This window comes from Lycorma delicatula, chromosome 1 (genome assembly GCF_047948215.1).
Source record: "Lycorma delicatula isolate Av1 chromosome 1, ASM4794821v1, whole genome shotgun sequence".
Lineage (NCBI taxonomy): Eukaryota > Metazoa > Arthropoda > Insecta > Hemiptera > Fulgoridae > Lycorma > Lycorma delicatula.
This window is the reverse complement of record NC_134455.1, coordinates 112,960,479-112,981,693: the sequence shown is the minus strand read 5'-3', so window position 1 is coordinate 112,981,693 and position 21,215 is coordinate 112,960,479. Positions and strand designations below refer to the sequence as shown.

Sequence of the window (21,215 nt, the reverse complement as noted above, 5' to 3'; positions counted from 1 at the left end):
CTTCCCTCAACTTGCCAAGTCGAGGGAGAATCGTCTTCCTCGCCCCCAAACTGACTCCGCCGGGAAGCGCAAGAAAATCTACTAAGTAGTCCAGGTCCTCCTGGACTACTTTCAACAACAGGGCAGAACTGCCAGGTCTGCCCTTAGAATTTTTGAAAGCCTCTACTTTTGAAATCCTCAGGGGAGGACCGCACCTGGGTGGGTGCCCCTGTATCCATTGCCTCGCTGACCTCGTACTCGGAGGAGCTGGTTGATGGAACTGGCGCAGGTTTCCTCTTCCGCCTGGATTTCTTCACCTCTTGGATTTCCGACATGGCTGAAGATTCCCTAAGTCCTACTGAATTTACTAAAATCTCGCTGTCTACCTACTGTCAAATTTGGGCAAGCCCACAAAGTGACAACTACCCGCAGCCGGAGACCCTTGCGTTCTCCTGTCACACTTCCATTATTTCTCACAACTATAACATCTGAGGTATATGAGGCAACATTTAGAGTTGCTTGCTCTGAGAATAATAATGTTCACTAAACAGCCATTATAATTATGATACAGAAAGTTTCACTTATGCATTTCATCAATCTTATGAAACAGTATATTTGTATCACTGAAGAAGGCTATAAGAAGAAGCAAATCCTAATAATGGAATGTATCCTTGAGAATGGCTACTGCATTTTTCCAACTGATTTGTGTCTTATATCAGCTATATCACCTAAAACCATTTCAATTATGGCAAATAAAATATAGGTATATTTATATTTTAAGAGAAGTGAGAAACATCTCCTAATTTTAACCGAAAGGCAACTTATACATTTATTTTTCTGGTTTATTGTGCAACTGTTGGAAAATAAGCAAATTTCTTAAACTGTATTCTCAACTAAAGTGAATTCAAATACACAATCATACAACAGATAGTACTGGCATTTCTTAAAGTGAACAGAAGCTGATATGGAATGATTTGAAAACAGAAGGGTACAGAAAAAATGCATTTATATTGTTTTGAATAGGTATTTATAAATTAATGGAAACCCATCTGTTGGTTTCAGAAAAATTTTTAAATATTCAAAAATTCACTGATTTTACCTATACAATTTCATAATCTACTAACATTAAACTTTTTTTCTTTTTTTGTAAATATATTATGAAATAAAAGCAATTAGAGCTATAATTTTTAGAGTAAAAGAATTACAACATTTTAAGATTTCAAGTTAATTTAATATCAACACATATTAACATTATCACAGTATGTAACTTAATTACAGGAATGAACATTCCAAACAGAATTATATTACAGGAAAATACTTAATTTTTAAAATATTGTTCTATAAAGGTAACCACAAGTCATTTATTTTAATGTTTCAACTAGGAATACTATTCCTAATAGTACTCAAAAAGTCGATGTATTTCTCTTTTAAGTCCTTTGATGCTGGTACATAATGACCACCAGGATGAATCAAAACCTTGCTATCTTCAAATACTGAAAGAAGCTCTCTGCTACGATCTACCAACAAAAAATTTTTTTTTTTTTTTTAATTGTCTTAGAGCTAAAATTTCACAATTAGATCACAACTATTTTACTTGTGACATAATAATTATACAAGTAAAATAATTATAGCACTAACTTCATCTCTCTTTAAAAGTTTTAAGGACAATGTTTTTTGATCCTTTCAATCTTTGACATTTAGTACTTAGGAATAAACACCTTCAAATAATGTTTAAAACTACCTCTCAACATTTTTTAATATTTAATAAATTATCTAAAATCACACACATTTTGGAAAAGGGAGATGAGGAGATGTGAATTATTAATGACAGTTCAATCAGTAGATAAATATTAAAATATTTGGAAGAGGTCTTACATAATAATAAATTAATTATTTTTATGGCATAGTTGCATACAGATATTCAGGTTTATGTAATTTTTATTAAAACAGAGAAAGCATTTTATGAGATGGATCATATTTTCTAATTATTTCACTACTGTATGATTTGTATGATGATTTGATAAAATTCTTTTATAACATTTTTAAACAAATGGATATGTCTATTTTGATTAGTATGAATTTCTTGTTAAGCCCTCAGGATTCAAATTTTGGACCTTTAATATTTGAAGTAACAGTAAATAATGTAGAAAAATGTATCTGTCGTTCACAAATTTTGATGTATAAAAATAATAAAGTATTGATAATGTTAAGATTAACATTAATAATCATAACTATTGTACAATATGATCTTGATTCACTTATTGAGTGGAATTAAAAAAACTAGTTTACTTTTAATATTAAAAGAAAAAATACAATGTTATTCCTTAACCAGGAGTTTGCCCCAATAGTAATATTATACATGATGACCAGTTTAAAAGTACAACATTATTCTATACACAAATTTTTTTATAATAATTTTAGTGTTTGGTGAATTCTGAACTCGGATGAGGTAAATCTGTGAATGTGTAGGTATTTGGTGAATGTGGGAGACATCATCAGGCCTGACCTTATCTTATTTATTGGCTCAAAAAATTTTCAGTGTGTAGTGTTGCACTTCATCAGTTTGGTATAGTATTGAGACATATTAAACAATTGAAGATTGTTCATTGTCAAACCTATTTTGTACAACCTCTTATGTTCAGTTCATGAATGAACTTACTTTTAATCAATTTTAACAAATTAATGAATACAATTCAGTAGAAAATCAATACATCTTCACAAAATCTCTTAGAAAGTTTGGGGAATTAAATATTTCATATGATTTACATCATACAGTTGTTAGAAATATTTTAAAACCGTATCCTATCATATTCAATTTTTTCATGAAGTGAGTGAAGATGATTATCAAAAAAGAATTAATTATTGTTACGGTTAAAAAACATTCTCTACTGTAACACATATTTTTTACTCAGTTTTTTTGGATGAAAATTGGTTTCACCTTACAGACAAACAAACAACTAAAACTATCATATGTGTGTGATGAGCAAACAAAACAGATGTCTTTGCAGTCTTCCTTTTACATGCAAAAAAAGTTGGCATATGGTAGTAAGCTGTGCCAAGAAACAGAGTAACTGGGTTCAGTATTTTTTGATTTAATTGTAAATTCTAAGCCATGATATACAGTTCACCACTGTCAAAAGATGCGAGGAGACTGTAGAATATAAGATAATCCTATACTGTTCATTTCATGATAAAATTCTTTTATGAGTTTTCAAAGAATGTGTATTTCTAAGGTCTGGTCCCCTGACCTATCAAATCTGGATGACAACTTTCAAGCTGTGAATAAGTGAACAGAAATAAACAAACCTACGTTTAAGAAGATTACAGAATAAATATTTATTTAAATAATTCTGAAGCTACTTGGAAGGAAGATATCTACTTTTACTATAATCCAAATTATTCACATTCTGTATAATATAAATAACTGAGCCAAATAAAGTATGTAATTATCTCAAAACCCCACTACACTGATTGAAAATAGATGCATCACATAACTAAGATGAAACTACAATGTGCTCACATTCATTATTAAAACTGCTATAAAAATTAGTAATTTGTAGCATGATGTATTGAAATTTTTTTAATTTACTTTGTTACAGGTGTATGAATATACAGGTAAAAATATCGGTACTGCAGTTTTAAAAATCTATAACATCTAGGAAAATACAACCAATATGTTCTATGTGAACTAACTGCAATAACAACACAATTTGAGAAGAGTACGGGTGACCACCACCTGACTACAAAAGAAAAATAATGGATTAGTCAGATTGACTATTAATGAATACATTGTAAAGGCTGTTCTGGAAGTCCATCCAAATCCATGTGAATTGGGGATCTGTTCCACAGAGTACAAACTTAAAGTAAGCAATTTAAACTGAATGTGTGAAAATAACAGATTGCGCAACCCTTGAAGCTGGATGACTTCTCATTGTACTGCTTCTGCAGCTGAGGTTTTGAATCACATAGACAATTATATTCAATTTGTATGTCTCTTAAGTAAGGATATTACATATATTTGGTTCAATAGCCATACTCTGTACAATTACAGAAATAACAAAATTCAATTCAATTTCTTTTAACTGCACAGCACTTCGAGAGGTGAGTTCTCACACTGTCCAGTAGATTGCCACAGACTTTGCTAGATCCTTGCAGTCGGCTGCTGATAACAGTGATTTTATTTTGTGAAATCAATCAGCTGGAGTTGAGTAACTGCATGAAGGTAGGGTTGAGTTGGTTGTGTCTGAAACTATACTCATCATAAACAAAAATTCACTGCACTTGGACAAGTTACATGCTAAGTGGTTTTGGAAGTTAATCTTGTTCTCAATTCTCAATAATATATGAAATTGCAGCAAAATTGTCTGTAGCTCATCAAGATAACATTGATGTTGCTTATATCAAATTTTGTACAAGGCGTTGCAGGTAAACATCTTCAATAGATAATTTATTTAGGGATTGTAATTATCAGGCTTTAGAGAGTGAATATGATTGATAATTGAATTCCACTTCTAATAGATAAGTGTCACTAGTCATTCTGTATGGCATACTGTTGCAACATATTTATCAATGGATAGTACAAAGACAATTATACCTATCAGAAGTGTCTGAAAACCTTAAGGCCTAATAAAATCTTCTAATCTCATAACCATGTAGAAATGTAAAACAATTTAATAATACAGTAATCTTACAATAAAATATTCTAATTTCATTTCTAAAAAAGTACTACCTTGGTGTATAACTTCATCATTTTCTCCTATAACATGAAGTGATGGTATATTTATCTTTGTATATAAATCTGTATGACCATCATAAAGAGATTTAAATCCAGCCACAATTATCACAAACCTTATCTTAAATGGCAATGCTAAAACAAAAACAAAAATTCCACATTAAGAATTTCATACCATATTTCTTCTCCATGATTAAATGATTCATGATCATTCTCATTTGGAAAGACACATTTAAGAATAGGTTCTGTTTCCTAAACTCTTTCACTGATAGGCTAATGGACAGTAACTTATAAAGTTATTTGTAAACTTCCATGCCTCAGGATGTTTCCTAAACGTTACTCTTGCTAAAGCCTTGACAGCCACCTGATCTAAATAGATATAAGCTAATAATCACTTACTTCCTGAAATCTTTTCACAAATGTATCTTAAAAATGTGATGATTATAAAAATGCATCTTCCAGTAGGGGAGTGGGTTAACAGTTTTAAGTCAGTCCTAATTTACAAAATTCTGGGAAAGGTTTTCCTAAGGAAAGAGACTATTCTTTGTTGATGTATGCACATTCCTGATTAATGATTTTGATCAGGAAACTTATATCATTCTAAGGTATAGATCCACAATTTCCTTGGGAATTGTGGATAGGATACCCAATGCCTGGAAAGGGCTTTGAAGCATCCTTTTGGGAAAGGTTTTTTATTTCATCTTACAATCTGTGGATAGATTATTCCTTTGTCACCTTCTACACTTTTTGCTTATTCTGAAGTCTTTCTTCCCAAGTTTTGGGTAATTGCCTAATGGATCCGTACTTATTGTTGTAGGGACTGCTCGAGTTACTCCATGTACAATAATTACAAAATTTGGTGGGACTGATATCTTTGTCTTGATATCTACTCAGGAACTTTGTTTTCTATCTGATAGCTGTGCAAAAAGACCAATTCAGGGCTTATATGCTTATAGTAAAGTCAGGCTTCCTACTCTTGATACACACATAAAATACCTTACTACAACTAATCTTCTCACAGTGATTTTGTGTAAGAATTTCATATGTATCTCTTCAAAAATTTCACTTTGTTTTATGTAATTTTCTGCTAATTTTCAAGTGTGCGGTGAAGTGACAATATTATATACGATTAATAAATAGAAAAGTGAAGATAATTTATTATTATATAGAGAGTATCACAAAATTCTGCTGGGAATTTCATAACCTATTCTAGTCATGAAATTAATGGAAAAAATTCATACAAACATATGTCCTAAAATGCTTCATTTGCGACTTACAGCTAGTGAAAAATTTTTTTGCTCATATTTCAGCTAGCCTGGTGAAATAATTTTGTACTGAGATTTTTAGGACATTAAGAGACAGAATTATTAACTTCTTATAGTGTTTTACCTGAAAAATTGAATAAAATAGGTCACAGAACTGTATCTGCATTAGTTCTTGAAAAATCTGGAGTGAAAACCAATAAATTGGGGTAAAAACCCCTGTTTTTCATGTTTTATGTATAATAACATTGTTAAATGGGTAATAAACACATAACACTTTCAAACAATACTTGTAGGGAATTTAATTCTGAACAAAATGGTGTAAGATATGTTAGAATAAAACACAGAGAAATTAGGATATTTATAATTTTATTTAGAAACAGTGCACTAGACCAAAGTGCAATATATGTACAAGTTTATAATAAATGTTAAAAAATGAGCCTGCCATTTTCAACATATTTCTTGACAAACTTCTGTACTACTTTTGTTACTCTTTTTAGTTCTTCAGTGTTGTCCTTATATTGCTCAGCCACATCCATAATGTGGACATCCCAACCCCGTAGGGGGAAGACAGCCACCTTGTGACGTTACTGGTCGCCTCACCACCCCCTCCATTCCAAGTCCTGAAGGGCTTTACCAAAGGCCATAATGTGGACACTCAATTCCTCACAATTTATTTTTGTTTTGCACACAATATTTTTCATCCATCCCCAGACATAAAAATCTAAAGTGTTAGATTAGGCAATCTTGGTGACCAGGCTAGAATAGGTTATGAAAATCACAGGAGAACTTTAACAGAAGTTAGCTGTTGCTCAATACTGCCTTGGGTAGTTTTCCAGTAAATACTGTCAAGTGAGTGAACTGCAGTTGAAGGGAGCTTGGAATAAGATTTCAAGAAGGTTGAAACAGTGGCACCGACAATAATCTATATGCTGGATTATTCCAGCATATGGATTAATCCATATGATTTGTTACTTCTTTCCTTTAAATATTTTGCTCCAGCAGCAAAATGTTTAAAGGAAAGAAGTAGCAAATGGTGCTTAACATTATGGTAATTAATCACTTATAAATTACAACAGGTGAAAGGAAAAAGCATCCAGTACTATTCAATTTTATTCACTTACAGAAATCAATTTATTAAATGAATATTTAGTAAAGTACTTTACTTTAAAAGGTTTAACCATGATGGATATTCAAAAAGAGTTAAGAGTCCACTTTAAAGGATTCTTCCCTTTTGTTTTTGATGATAAAAAAAAGGGCTGCTGAATTTAAAGATGGTCATACACCCATTCAAAATTATGAACACTTGAGATGCCCAAAAACCTGTATGACCGATGAAATCATCACAAAAATCCATAATGCCATATTAGATGATCACCAAATGGTGGTAAGTAAGCTTGCTGACATTACAAACATCTCAACAGACTGTGTTCACTTATTTGATGTTGGGTATGAACATGCTTGAAATGGTTTCTGTATTTCTTAAAAGTTGACCAAAAATGTATTTATCTGAACATTCCTCAAAGCGATTCTGCTAAATTTCTTTAACGTTTTATAATTGTAGATGAAACATGGATTCATTATTACACACCAGTGATTAAACACTGGATGGTAGCAGGTAAAAGGGCACCAGAGAAAATGAAAACTGTCATGACTATTTTGGGATTCACTGGTTATGGTGCTCACAGATTACCTGGAAAAAGGCAGGACCAATAATGGGGAGTATTGCACTTCACTACTGGACCAAACACAGCTATTTAATCTAAATGGCCACATCTGATTAAAAAGAAAGTGCTCCTTCACCAAACTAATGCATCTACATATATGTTTTGGGTTGTTCCTGCAAAACTTCAAAACCTACAGTTCAAAAAGTGGTTTCATATGTGCATATTTACCACCTTTGGTTCCTAATGATTACTCCCTTTTCCCAAATCTGAAGAAATCCCTCACTGGATGAAGATTCACTTCAGATAAAGTCAAAGCTGAGACAACAGCTTTACATAGTTGGATAAATAGCATTATAATAAGGGCATTAGAAAGTTGGAAAGTCATTGATCTAAATAATCAAACTTCCAAGGTACATTAAGATATAAAAAAAAAACTCTTGTAAAATCTTGTACTGGGTGACCCAAGATAAACTGAACCAGATATGGAAGAGAAGAAACCAATAAGCTTTAATACAATCAATGTAGCAACAAGTAATAACATTTCGAAAGCTACACAGCAAGCTGTGATGCCCATTGACTTTGAATGGCGAAGGGGAAACGCACAGGAGGGAGGGGAACATCCTTCCTGTGCGTGGAATGTGGATGTGTGAGGGAACATCTGTAGCTGTGAAGGAAATGCAGTTGACATAAAGCTAACCACTAGTGCACGCACACAAATATGCCACAGATGTGTAGGATGCCAGAATATCCATCGTCAAGGATTCATTATGCTCAGGACAGATCGATCAAAGGAGTGCAATTCCATGCACAGTTCAACAGTGAACCACCCACACATTCATCCATATGGGAGCTCATAAAGAAGTTTGAATGAAATGGATCTATGCTCCTGTGAAAAGAATTGAGACACAGAAGGAAGATTTTTCTAGCAAACATGGCAGAGCATCCTAAAGGACCTAAACCTGAAGCCATACACGATTATGGCTTTAGTTAAAGCCTACAGTCCATGATAAACGTGTATAGTACTGTATAAGATTACTGACGATATCGAAAGTGGTTTACTCAAACCAAACTTCTACTTCATGATCGACAAGGTATGGTTCCACCTCGGAGACTATGTTAATTCACAATATTGAGCTTTTAAAAACCCATGACAAATATTCCAGCTACTACTGCATGATATAAAGATAGGAGTGTTGTGCACTATGTTGGGGACAAGAATCATTGGAATCATTTTCTCCAGACATGATGAATTCATTGGATTACATTGCTGACATCTTTCAGCACTTCATAGAGCAACTGACGCCAGACAAATGACATTTTGCACATTACCAGCAAGACAGCATGACAGCACATGTTCTTTGGAAGCAGTGCACTCAATTTACACATGTGACAGGACTGTCTTGAAGGATCTACGGCTTCTACAGTCACCTGATTTATCCAGTTGTGATATTTATTTATGGGGCAACCTGAAGGTCAAGGTTTACCAGAACAATCCACTTACTCTCGACTCACTGTAACAGAACATATGCAACCCATCACTAACATCCAACGGGACAAGTTACAGCAAGTCACACTGAACGTGATGGACCAGGCTCAAACCTGGTCCATGGCAGTCAACATTTCCAATAGTACCTAAGACAGGGGAACCCATGTAAGTAGGTTTTTGTCTTTCATTTATCTGTATAATATTACCTTATAGATCATGTATTCTTCACTTGATTTTGGTTCGATTTATCTTGGGCCACCCCATATTTTCTTTATCAGGCCAAGAACTAGGTCAGTCCATGTACTTTCCAGATAATTCTTGCAGGTAAAAAATTAAGATTCCATAAATGTAACATAATTAGCGAGGGAAATTAAAAAAAAATACAAATATGGATGCGCAAACTTATATGATTTTTCATACCACAGTTCTAAAGTTAAAAAATAGAATGCTATCTCACCATTTTTCCCAATAAGACCACAAATAATAGCAGTGAGGGCAGCACCCTGTGAAAATCCTAAAATTCCATCAAATGGTCCTTCTTCTGATACAATTTTCTTTAAAGCAATTAAACTATCTTCTAAGCCGATACAAAAATTTGTTTTAAGCTTTGACTGATAAGTGTTATCTTCACTTGTGAACCACCAGCTCCTTTCATCTATAAAAATAATCATATTAACTTAACCAAAGAAACTTATAAAAACCTAATATACAAAAGTTCCTAAGTAAATTTCTTCTCATGATGAGAGTTATCAATATACATCAAGATATTTATCTTTTTACTAATATTTGTGGATATATCTTTTTACTGTATTTGTGGGATTTCAATCTATAAAAATGGCCAGTTAAACTCCAATGGTTATTAAGAAAGTGGTAGCTTGTGGCTGGCATGAAAACATCACCTTTTAGTTACTTTCTACACTTTTATATTCATATTTAGGAAAGATTTGTAGGAGGCCTGGTTTTTCATAATGGGCACTTCACCTATTATCCTTTATATAGTACACATACAAGGTTTGATAAAAAAATACACGTAACTTTAGTTTTTCTCAAAAATCTTTATTCAGTAATATTTATTTTGTCACCTTTCAAAGTACTCCCCTTCAAATATAAAACATTTGTACCAGTGCTTTTTTTCAATCTTTGAAGCAGTTCTGGAACGCAATTTTCAATGTGGCATTTAACTCCTTCACAAATTCTGTCTTTATCCCTTCAATGTTAGCAAAATGTCGTTCTTTTCAGCTTGGCGAATAGAAAGAAGTCACAGGGAGCCATATTCCGTGAATATGGAAGCTGAGGCATCATAACAGCATTATTTTTGGCCAAAACTTCACAAACAAGCAGTGAAGTGTAAGCAGGTGAATTATCATAGTGCAACTGCCATAAATTGTTTCGCCACAAATCTGGGTGTTTTTTTGGATTGCTTCAAGCAAATGGCGTAGAACTTCCAGGTAGTACTACTTATTGACATATCATCTGGTGGCAAGAACTCACGACACACTAAATCACTGAAACAAAACCTTCACACTCAATCGAACTTGATGGGTTTTTTCAGTCTTCAGGACGGTTCCATTGGAACAACTGACCCTTGGTTTTGATGCCATACTCATACACCCATCCATGGTGATGAAACATGGGTGTATGGGTATGACATCAAAACTAAAAGACCCAGTTGTCCCAATGGAACCTTCCTGAAGAGCCAAGACCGAAATCACCAGTTATGATCCATTTGAGCAGTTCTGGATCGTCATTCACTTCATTCAGCAACTCCTGAGCGATGTTCATTCAGCACTGCTTTTGGTTGAAATTCAACAATTCTGGAACAAATTTTGCAGCCAAATTTTTCATGTCTAAACCATCCAAAAAAAATTATTTGGCATGAGCCAAATGAAATGCCAACATTATCAGCAACCTCTCCGATAGTGATTCAATGATTGTCCATAATCATTTTCTTCTCTTTTTTGATGTTGTCATCAGTTGTTGATGTGCTAGAATGTCCAGCCACTCGTCATCTTCAACTGTCTTTATAGGTCTCTTGGAAAAATTTATACCACTTATAAATACTGTTTCACTCATAGAAAAATCACAAAAAGTAACAATCCATATTTTCAATAGGGTACTGCACTTTATTCCATTCTTAAAGCAAAATTTAATGCAAATTTTTTGTTCTACTTTTTCCACAAGTTAAAAATCGGCGTCCATACAAAAACACATGCAGCCTTTTCGAAAGCCAACAGTAAACTTATCATCCAATATGGCTATCTATGTAAATATACATTAGGGATATGTGTACCAACACAACAAAAAAAGAATGTGACAATTGGACTTATACAGAACAGAAAATTTAAAACTTTTTTTGATCAAACCTTGTATTGCAACCCTGATGATCTCTAAGTGCTGCCTATGAGGAACTCTTTCAGACATCCAGGTTGATCTACGTCCAACATAAAAAACTTGTATCTTACATGGTACCTTACTTGACTTTTATATTTTCTCTTCAACAAGCTCAACTGTTATTTTAATTTATGAACTTGCATTACGGTTAATCAAAAAATAACTATATTTAAACGTATGGGTTGGATAAATTACTTACAAAAATAACTGCACTGCATTAACCAAACAAAAAACCAAAATGACATACTAATGTAATGGAATTATTTAATTAGTACAAAAATCTGATTTGTAATTTTTTTCAGTTTCATTTTTACATTCTGTTATATAGTTACACTGAATTACTATATAGTATAATGTATATGAGAAACTACATTAATCAGGTCAAATTTTGCATGTTGGGGTTTTTGTAGATCTTGATGTTTCAAATGACAACTTGATGTTTGAGATCTTGATGTTTCATGACAAATGACAAGTAAAAAGCCCCCACCCCTAAATATGGCAGTTTGAATAAGACCATATAGCATTAAAAAGTACTGTAGGTACCCAAGAAGCATTAAATTATATGAAAAGACGTATCTACCCTTTAACAAACATTTTGAGATACAGGATGTATGAAGTCCACCATGATGTTTCTCTGCCCCCTTGATCAGTTGTGATCAAAATTAAATGGCAACAATACAGAACGTCAAATGTTCAGAAACCAATGTGCCAAACTGGTTCATCTAATCTGGAAATATCAAGTAGAAATCTGGCCGACATGTACTTACTTGCTTACTTATATGTATGTACATACATCCTTCTGGACGTTTTCAATGCTAAAGCTGTGTCTTTTGGTTAGAGGGGAGTCATGAAATATCAAGATCTGCAAAAACCCTAACATGCAAAATTTGACCTGATTAATGTAGTTTCTCATATACATTATACTATATAGTAATTCAGTGTAATAATGTAACAGGAAAGTAAAACTGAAACTGAAAAAAATTACATGAATTACATTACAAAATGTGTCTATAAGCATTATTAAAAGGGCAAGTTTAGAGTTGGTGGACCAGTTTCAGCAATCATAAAATTAAAAAAATTATTCAAAATTTTAAAAATACATATTTTTGAATTAAATAAGATAAATTCTGTTAAATGAGATGCATGTTTTATAATTTGTTAGTCTTTTCTTTTGTTTGAATGACTTTTCAACTGTTTCATTCTACACTCAGTCTGCAAGGCAAATGCCTTATATAAAGTCAGGTAGAAAACCTGTTATGAAAAAAAAAGTTTTTAAAGAAAAAACAATTGCTTTTTTAACCTACTTGTTTTAAAATATCATACATATGCTGATCTACATTACTTATTCAAATTTGCAATCTCAGCCTGAAGTTTCTCATTATTGTATGTTAATTTCCAGTGATATCAGTTTTTAGATCATCAATTTTCCTTGGTTTAAGTTTGAAGACTTCAAACATGAAGAAGTTTTCAAACATGTGCAGACCACAAAAATGTCAAATCTGAAGAATAGTCTGGCAAGATATAATGCAATTCACTTATTCTTGTTAACTTAATAGTTGCATGACTATTACCTTACATGGATGAAACTTCAGATCCACATGTAAAATTTTTCTTTACCTACCGGACTGTCAAATCGGACTTTGACAGTCCGATTTGACTATTCAAAGAGGCAGCATGTTTACAAGTTGATGTGGGGATTGTGTAAAAGCCAGTCTCATTCGTCTGATATTTTCAGCCACTCAAATGGTTACCAAATAGTTGTAAATGAATGGTGTATAGCCTACCAAATGGTTTATTTTTCAAATGTGTAAGACCCGTAATGGTCTTGCAGACAGGAACCACAGAATTTTGACAACCTAAAATAAGAGAGAATAAATAATTCCTGTGTTGTGGTGACAGAATCACCAATATTTAATTTCAATGGGGAATGTATGCTGCTGCTCACTATCCCATACCATGATACAACTGAAATGATAAGTCATTCGTTACAATATAGCATAGCACTGCATGCACCTCTCTGCAAGTGATTTTACAACATTGGTGAGAATTCTAGCAGTTAATTTTGCCAGACCTTATTCAATTATTTATTAAATATTTCAGTGTGAAATACCTGCATTAACACCTGTAACAGCTGTTGGGGCATTCTGAATGGAAACTACATGTGGTGCGTCGGTGAAGTAAAATTCAGCATGTTGCTTTAAATTCTTTCTGAACTGTCCTAATTTTTCTCTAAATACATCTTTATTTTGTCTATATCCATGAAGACATAATATCTGAAAATAAATATTTATAAAATAAGAGAAATTATCACGAGATTTATCAACACAAATAATTTTTGACTAGTTAATGTAATTATTATCCTTTTTCATACATCACTGATATTTTACCATTGATAGACCTCCTATATCTTTATTACATGCTTTAATTAAACTTATTATTTTACAATCATCCTTTCTACTTTTAAATTATGTACATTTACATGCTTGATATTGTTTTGAATTAGTATAAATTAAGTTATAATAAAAATATACAAATAGAATTAAATTATTAAGAATAAAATTGAGAATATCATTAATGAACTGTAATTAAAAAAAGTCTAATTCATATAAAATGTATATGTGCAAGTAAAAGTGTGTTAAACTAAACATCTTACACAATATTAAAAAACAAATTACTTTATCAACAGTATCTGTAATTAATTTGAGTGGTGAAATGTAATAACCAGTATTCGATTGTATTAAACAAATTTTAAAAATTTTATTGCATCATTATTTTTTATTTTGATGATATTTGGTATATAACTAGCCACCTTGCAGTGGTAATAAAATATTTTTTTATATTTTTAGAAAATTTTTCCTTGAGTAATAGACAATTTTCTAACATGCCACTAGGTAAAAACAGTAATTTTCGACACTTTTTCAATGAGCTGTAGAAATTTTATTTTACATCATACAGAGGTCAAAAAGGGGTCATTTTGTTACATAAGCAAATCTTGTAATGTTTACTTAAGTTATGTTTACAAATTGTTTTTTTTTTCAAATTTTAGGCCCAAAATAAAAAATGAAGGGCTTAAAAAAATAACAGACCTGTTTTTTACCTTTTAATTCTTAGGTACTAGTAGTACTTATAAAAAAAATTAAACTATTACAGAGTGTCCTTCATTAAAAAAAGATGGACGCCAAATCGCAGGATTTTGAAAGTGTCTCATTTTTGGGACCCAAAAACCATATGTGGGACAGGTGGCAAAAATCTGAAATGTATACAGCAGTAAGTACCTTTTATGTACTTTAAAACCATATAAAATTTATTTTGTTACTCAAAGGGGTTGATGAGTAATGAAGCCATCAAAACCACTCAAAACACTGTTCCTTCTAACAGTGAAAAATATATCCAAACATTCACAGCATGTATTTTTTCAGATAATAATGCAGACTTACTATACAAAATAGCTTGATAGGTCTATAATGAGATAACTTATATTCTAGATAGTTTGTTACTTAAAGTATGACTCATACACACAAAACATGTTTAAACACAAAAGTGAATAGACATGCATGAACATGAATGTTTGCGTAATCCCGAATATAAACATTGTAGAAGGCTCAGTTACTGTTTTGATTTCAATGTGATATATGTTGTATTGTTTAATACTGTGGTTAGGTAATGTATACTTGTTTATGAAGAAATTTTATTAGCAGTGAACTTCTATTCGATATCTTTTATTTTTAATTTTATTAGAGAAATTTATATTTTAGCTGTAGAGAAATTGGAATAAGACAAAGTGAGGTGCAACTGGTAGTTTTATAATTCATACTAACTGTATTGTTATTGTAAGAACCCTTGAATTTTATAAAAACAGATTATGGAGTTTTCATTTGGCATTCACACTCACACTGAAACAGTATGTTGCAAATTGATTTCAGTATTGCACCATATTTTAGTTTACTGAACAGCAAATAACATTGATATCTTTAAGAAGTGGATGTACTAAAACAAAAAATATCTGTACTTTTCATAAAACTGAATATTTAGATAAATATTTTCGTAATAATGGGAAAACTTGCTCTGACCCATTTAGCTATCACACTAAACCGGTTAAGAAATTTCTTCGAGAAATATCTTTGACACTTTCAACAAGCAATCCAAATTCAAAATTAATTCCAGGAAGAACAGTGTGTACAAAATGCTTTAAAAAAATATAAAAATCACAAGATAATACAGAAAGCGAATCAGAATTTCAAGATATATTTGAGCATCTGTGTGTTATAGTTGAGTCTGTGAATAAAGCTTATTCAACACTTGGCATTTTCCCTGTTAAGGTTCAAAAATGATTGAGCAGCGCAAAGGAACCAATTTTAAAAAATAAATAGCATTGTCAGTTACCAGTAAATTAAATGATTTCTTCAATTTAAATATTTCTACAGAAGAAACCGGTTTAATACCACAAAATTATGCTGACTTAGGTAGGGAATATGAAGAATTAATCATTAAAATAAAGAATAAAATAAAACAGTTACATCAATCCAGCAAAAATCAATATTTTAAGTTTACTACCAAGCAGCTAAAGCATTCAAAAAATTCAAAATGAGTTTAGTGTTTTAGCCCTTCAATCCAATTAGTTAAAACAAGTGGAAAATTGCCACAAATCGGCAAACAGAAACCCAGTCACATAGTTGATGAAAATGTTATTAAATGTGTTGCAAGATTTTTACCAGAATGAGTACAGCCGAATGATGTCAGGCAAGAAGGATTGTGTCTGTAAGACATGCTGACGGGAACAAGGAAAAAACTGTTTTGTAAAGCAATTTAAATACAATAATTAATAACTACACAAGTCTGAATTTAACTAAGGTAATAAAAAAAGATAGTAAACAACAAGAAAAATAAAAGAAAACATCATTTATTAAATATTCTATATTCTTCATTAATTCATATTGTACAACTAGTTCGAATAAAAACAGCAGCTACACAAGTAAAAAAAAAAACAAAACACAAAACAAAACAACTATTATTAATTAAATGCATTGTCATAAACGGTATTAAAATAAAATACCACAGACAAGCGCTCAAGAGTGTTAATCACCGGAATAAATTTGGGCTATACTGTTATATTGTAAGCTGAGTTTTTTTTCTTTTGAGTAGGACTAATTCACAGTTAAGTAGTATTATAGTTTTTGTTTTCAGTTTTTTTTGTGTGTCAGATAATTGTCTTTTTTAATTATTTCGTAATTATAAAGTATGTTCTTTGCATCTATTTCCATTTTAAATTACTTTCCTCATTTCTTCTGATTATGACTAAAAAAATCAGTTATGATTTAATAATCAAAATAAATGTGTTTGTATTTTTTTTTTTGTCTTCAGTCATTTGACTGGTTTGATGCAGCTCTCCAAGATTCCCTATCTAGTGCTAGTCGTTTCATTTCAGTATACCCTCTACATCCTACATCCCTAAAACAGATGAAAATGGTGTACTTAGAGTAATTCAGCTTAGTGTAGATCATGATCTTTCTAATGAAGATGAACTTTTACGTTTATATAATCTTGGTCTTCGATTTGATAATGTATTTAAAGGTAATGTTTTTATAAAAATATTTAATTACTAATATATATAAAATACATAATTACTTTTGTTATAATTACAGACTTATTTTTACAATGTTGGTAATTGATTAAAAAATAATAACAGAATAGTAGTTATCTAGCCAGTTATTGTGTACTGAATGTTTTTCAACATTTTAAATCAAGACATTCATTGTTAATCATACTGTGTTTGATAATCACTGAACTAGAATTCTGTAATTTCCTTTATTTATTTTGTATTGTATTGTATGAGTTGTATTTTTTTTTTGTCTTCAGTCATTTGACTGGTTTGATGCAGCTCTCCAAGATTCCCTATCTAGTGCTAGTCGTTTCATTTCAGTATACCCTCTACATCCTACATCCCTAACAATTTGTTTTACATATTTCAAACGTGGCCTGCCTACACAATTTTTTCCTTCTACCTGTCCTTCCAATATTAAAGCGACTATTCCAGGATGCCTTAGTATGTGGCCTATAAGTCTGTCTCTTCTTTTAACTATATTTTTTCCAAATGCTTCTTTCTTCATCTATTTGCAGCAATACCTCTTCATTTGTCACTTTATCCACCCATCTGATTTTTAACATTCTCCTATAGCACCACATTTCAAAAGCTTCTAATCTTTTCTTCTCAGATACTCTGATTGTCCAAGTTTCACTTCCATATAAAGCGACACTCCAAACATACACTTTCAAAAATCTTTTCCTGACATTTAAATTAATTTTTGATGTAAACAAATTATATTTCTTACTGAAGGCTCGTTTCGCTTGTGCTATTCAGCATTTTATATCGCTCCTGCTTCGTCCATCTTTAGTAATTCTACTTCCCAAATAACAAAATTCTTCTACCTCCATAATCTTTTCTCCTCCTACTTTCACATTCAGTGGTCCATCTTTGTTATTTCTACTACATTTCATTACTTTTGTTTTGTTCTTGTTTATTTTCATGCAATAGTTCTTGCGTAGGACTTCATCTATGCCGTTCATTGTTTCTTCTAAATCCTTTTTACTCTCGGCTAAAACTTGGAGAGTAACTTTTTACTTACTTTCAACTTTGTTGAAATTATGATACACAATTGTAAATTTGTTTACTACACACTGAAAATCAGTATTTAAAAAAATAAAATACTGAATTACATTTACATAAACATGTTCATAAAAACAAATTTCAATCTGTTAAACCTTCAATTTTTAAACCTGTTAATATCAATTTCTGAATTGATATTAAATTTTTCAACACAAAACTTAAATGACATATGATCAAAAGGAAAATAAATTCTAATTAAACACAAAATTTCAATCATTTCATTTTTTCAAAAATGTGTACAAGCATAGATATAAAATTCCATAAGTATTATAACCACATATTTTTTCTTTTTTTTTTTAATGATTATATAAAGAGAAGATATTGATAATTTGCTATTATAACATGTTGAAAATGATTACTCCTTATACAAAGGATTAAAACAATTCACAACTAATGAAATTCACTTTATTAAAATGTTAAGGGCTACATCACCCACTCATATTAACAAATCATCCTACATTAACACTAACAAAAATCAATAGAATTTTTATTGACAACAAAATATTTGCAATTTCAACAGTGCCATATTTACATTACAGAATTTTAATAATTTCTCAGCCACTTGCTAAGTAAACTTACAATCTGCCATTTAACTAGTTCAATGCAATTCCTGATTTCTTCCTATTCTGTGCACTCAACAAATTACATCCACAATCTTCTATGTACATTCCTATTTTTTGATTACTTATTTTACTACCTGTACTTCCTTTTTATTTGTCCTTATCTTAGAAATTTTCTTGCACCAAACTGCTCTTTTACAAATTTTCTTAAAACCTTTTGATTTTGCATACTATCATTGCCTAATTTTTAATATTCTTTTTTTATAATTTTCATAAATTTCTAAAGCACCTCTGCTATTTTCTTATTTCTCCATATTGTTCAAGATTTCTAGCTATAAATAATACATCTATAAAAATATTACCAAATTTCTAAAACAGTGTTTTATAGAGATACATTTCTATTGTTTATAAACGTTTTCCTGGCTCAAGCCAATTGGCTTTTGATAATTTTTTTTATTTTGTCTACGCTTATTAAGTTTACTTACGAAATAACAAAATTTGGCAACTTCAGCTATGTGTATATGTATGCATATATTTTTTTCTTTTACATAACAGGGTAATTCTGAGCAATTACTTGATCATTTTCAGTTTTTTTCATATTTAATATACCAAAGTACAAATGCTTCAAATCAGGGAAACACATGAACTAAATGTCAGAAAGAGGTGATCCATACAAAGTTAAAGTCTGTGCAGCATTATTGATACTCTAGTCAGTTAGCAATCAGTTTTATGAATTATGAAAACCTGTTCGGATGCTAATTCTAATGCAGAAAGAGGTTAAAGTCCTTTGAAAGGAAGTTAGGATTAAAATTAATGTTAGAGTTTTGTGAAAACAGATCAAAAATCATAAACTAACCTTAATAGCTGTCAGGGTCAGCCGTATATGACTGAAAGTGCTCATCATAAGATATTATCCATTGTACACATAACTATTAGCACAGCACATGCAGGGTAAATATCATATAAGATGGTGTAGTATTGGAATACCTTGGTAATTTATCCCTAATCTCTATCCACAAAGTCTAACATTAATCCTCATCTCTTTCCAAAGAATGGATTAGCATCTAAATTACTCACAAAACTGATAGCTAATTGACTAGAGTACTGATAACACGTCGCGGACTTTGACCTTGTACGGATCACCCGCTGTCCAAATCTGCTTACCGACGTTTAGATCTTCTGTTTTCTTGACCCTAAGCTGTCTACTATGAAATATTTAAGTATGAAAAAATTTGCAGTTGACTAAGTAATTGTTCAGAATTACTAACAGAATTTAAATAAAAAGAAACGCATCGCAGAAATATAAAAAAAATGTTTGCGATTGAATAAAGATTGATGTAAGGTTGTAGGCAATAAAGATTGATTTAATTAACAAAACACCACTTTAAAGTATATGAAGACTCAAAATTACTTTAATAATGTTCAAAATAACATTACACTCACTTTCATAATTTAAAGAGCAATTGTACGGGGCTGAACTACCACGTAATTTTAAGTTGGCTACAAATCTTCAACACACATAAACATCAATCTATTACTCTAATGGTTAATATTTAACTACCTGTGACCTATTAATACGACTATTCACATAAGTTGAAACAAGAAGTTATAACAAACTGAAATAAAATGCATAATTAAAATCTGCTTACTTTCATCTTTTTATTTTCCATCTCCAAAGATTTAATAATTCGGTGGTGGTTGTTGAAAAAAGTCAGGAAAGTACAAAAAAAATATGACGCTAATCGCTGCCGCATATATTACTATCAAGGTAAAGTATTAAGAAAAAATAAACCATAATTACATAAGGCCTGTTAAAGTAAATGCGGTTATTTTTCATTTAACACGTTCATCGTACGGCTTCACAATTGTCTGCTGTACCTCTAAGCAACTTATACAAACGATACATCGAATGAATGTTCGATAGTTGCTATTGCTATTCTCTACGGTATGGTAAATTAACCGTAATACGTATTTTTTAAAAGCGTCAATAGTGTACGTATTTTCCTTTATACCAAAGGCTTAGATCTAAGGAAATTTTAATGACTGGAAAGTTGTTAATCTTCCTACCCAAATTAATAAGTTTGATTGACCCGATTGAGAAAGCCAGCTACTGTAAGTATCGTTAAACTACGCCAAATATAGGTGTTTGGCGTAGTATCCCGGAGGTCCCGGGTTCGAATCGCCATCAGGCATGGCATTTTCACACGCTACAAATCATTCATCTCATCCTCTGAAGCAATACCTCACGGTGGTCCCGATGGTTAAAAAAGAAGATAGGTATTAAGACCACGCATTTTGGAATTAAGTCAACATTGAGCACTCTTCTCAATAAAATCTTAATAAGGTCGAACTTGGTATATCCTTGCCAGTGTTCTTTTTATATCATTAAATATTCTTATAAATAAATTTTAATTTACATAAATACAAGGATCACTCACTAATGGATGAAAACAAAAACAGAATTTATAGAAACA

The 21,215-nt window shown here is 31.4% G+C and overlaps 1 protein-coding gene across 3 annotated transcripts; it reads right to left on the bottom strand.

Annotated features, from left to right (window-relative positions):
• Positions 1–1,188: 1,188 nt before the first annotated feature.
• Positions 1,189–20,626, bottom strand: LOC142321272 (esterase OVCA2). 3 transcript variants are annotated; one of them, XM_075359271.1, is made up of 5 exons: positions 20,391–20,626; positions 13,628–13,790; positions 9,584–9,781; positions 4,709–4,846; positions 1,189–1,496 (listed from the first exon to the last, which is right to left on the bottom strand). In XM_075359271.1, the coding sequence occupies exons 1-5, from the start codon at positions 20,493–20,495 to the stop codon at positions 1,354–1,356; spliced, it is 747 nt and encodes a 248-aa protein (XP_075215386.1). In that variant the 5' UTR covers positions 20,496–20,626; the 3' UTR covers positions 1,189–1,353. The 3 variants fall into 3 exon arrangements, with proteins under 3 accessions (XP_075215386.1, XP_075215391.1, XP_075215396.1); XM_075359276.1 differs by lacking the exon at positions 20,391–20,626 and adding an exon at positions 19,598–19,871; XM_075359281.1 differs by lacking the exon at positions 4,709–4,846.
• Between the last annotated feature and the right edge of the window lie 589 nt (positions 20,627–21,215).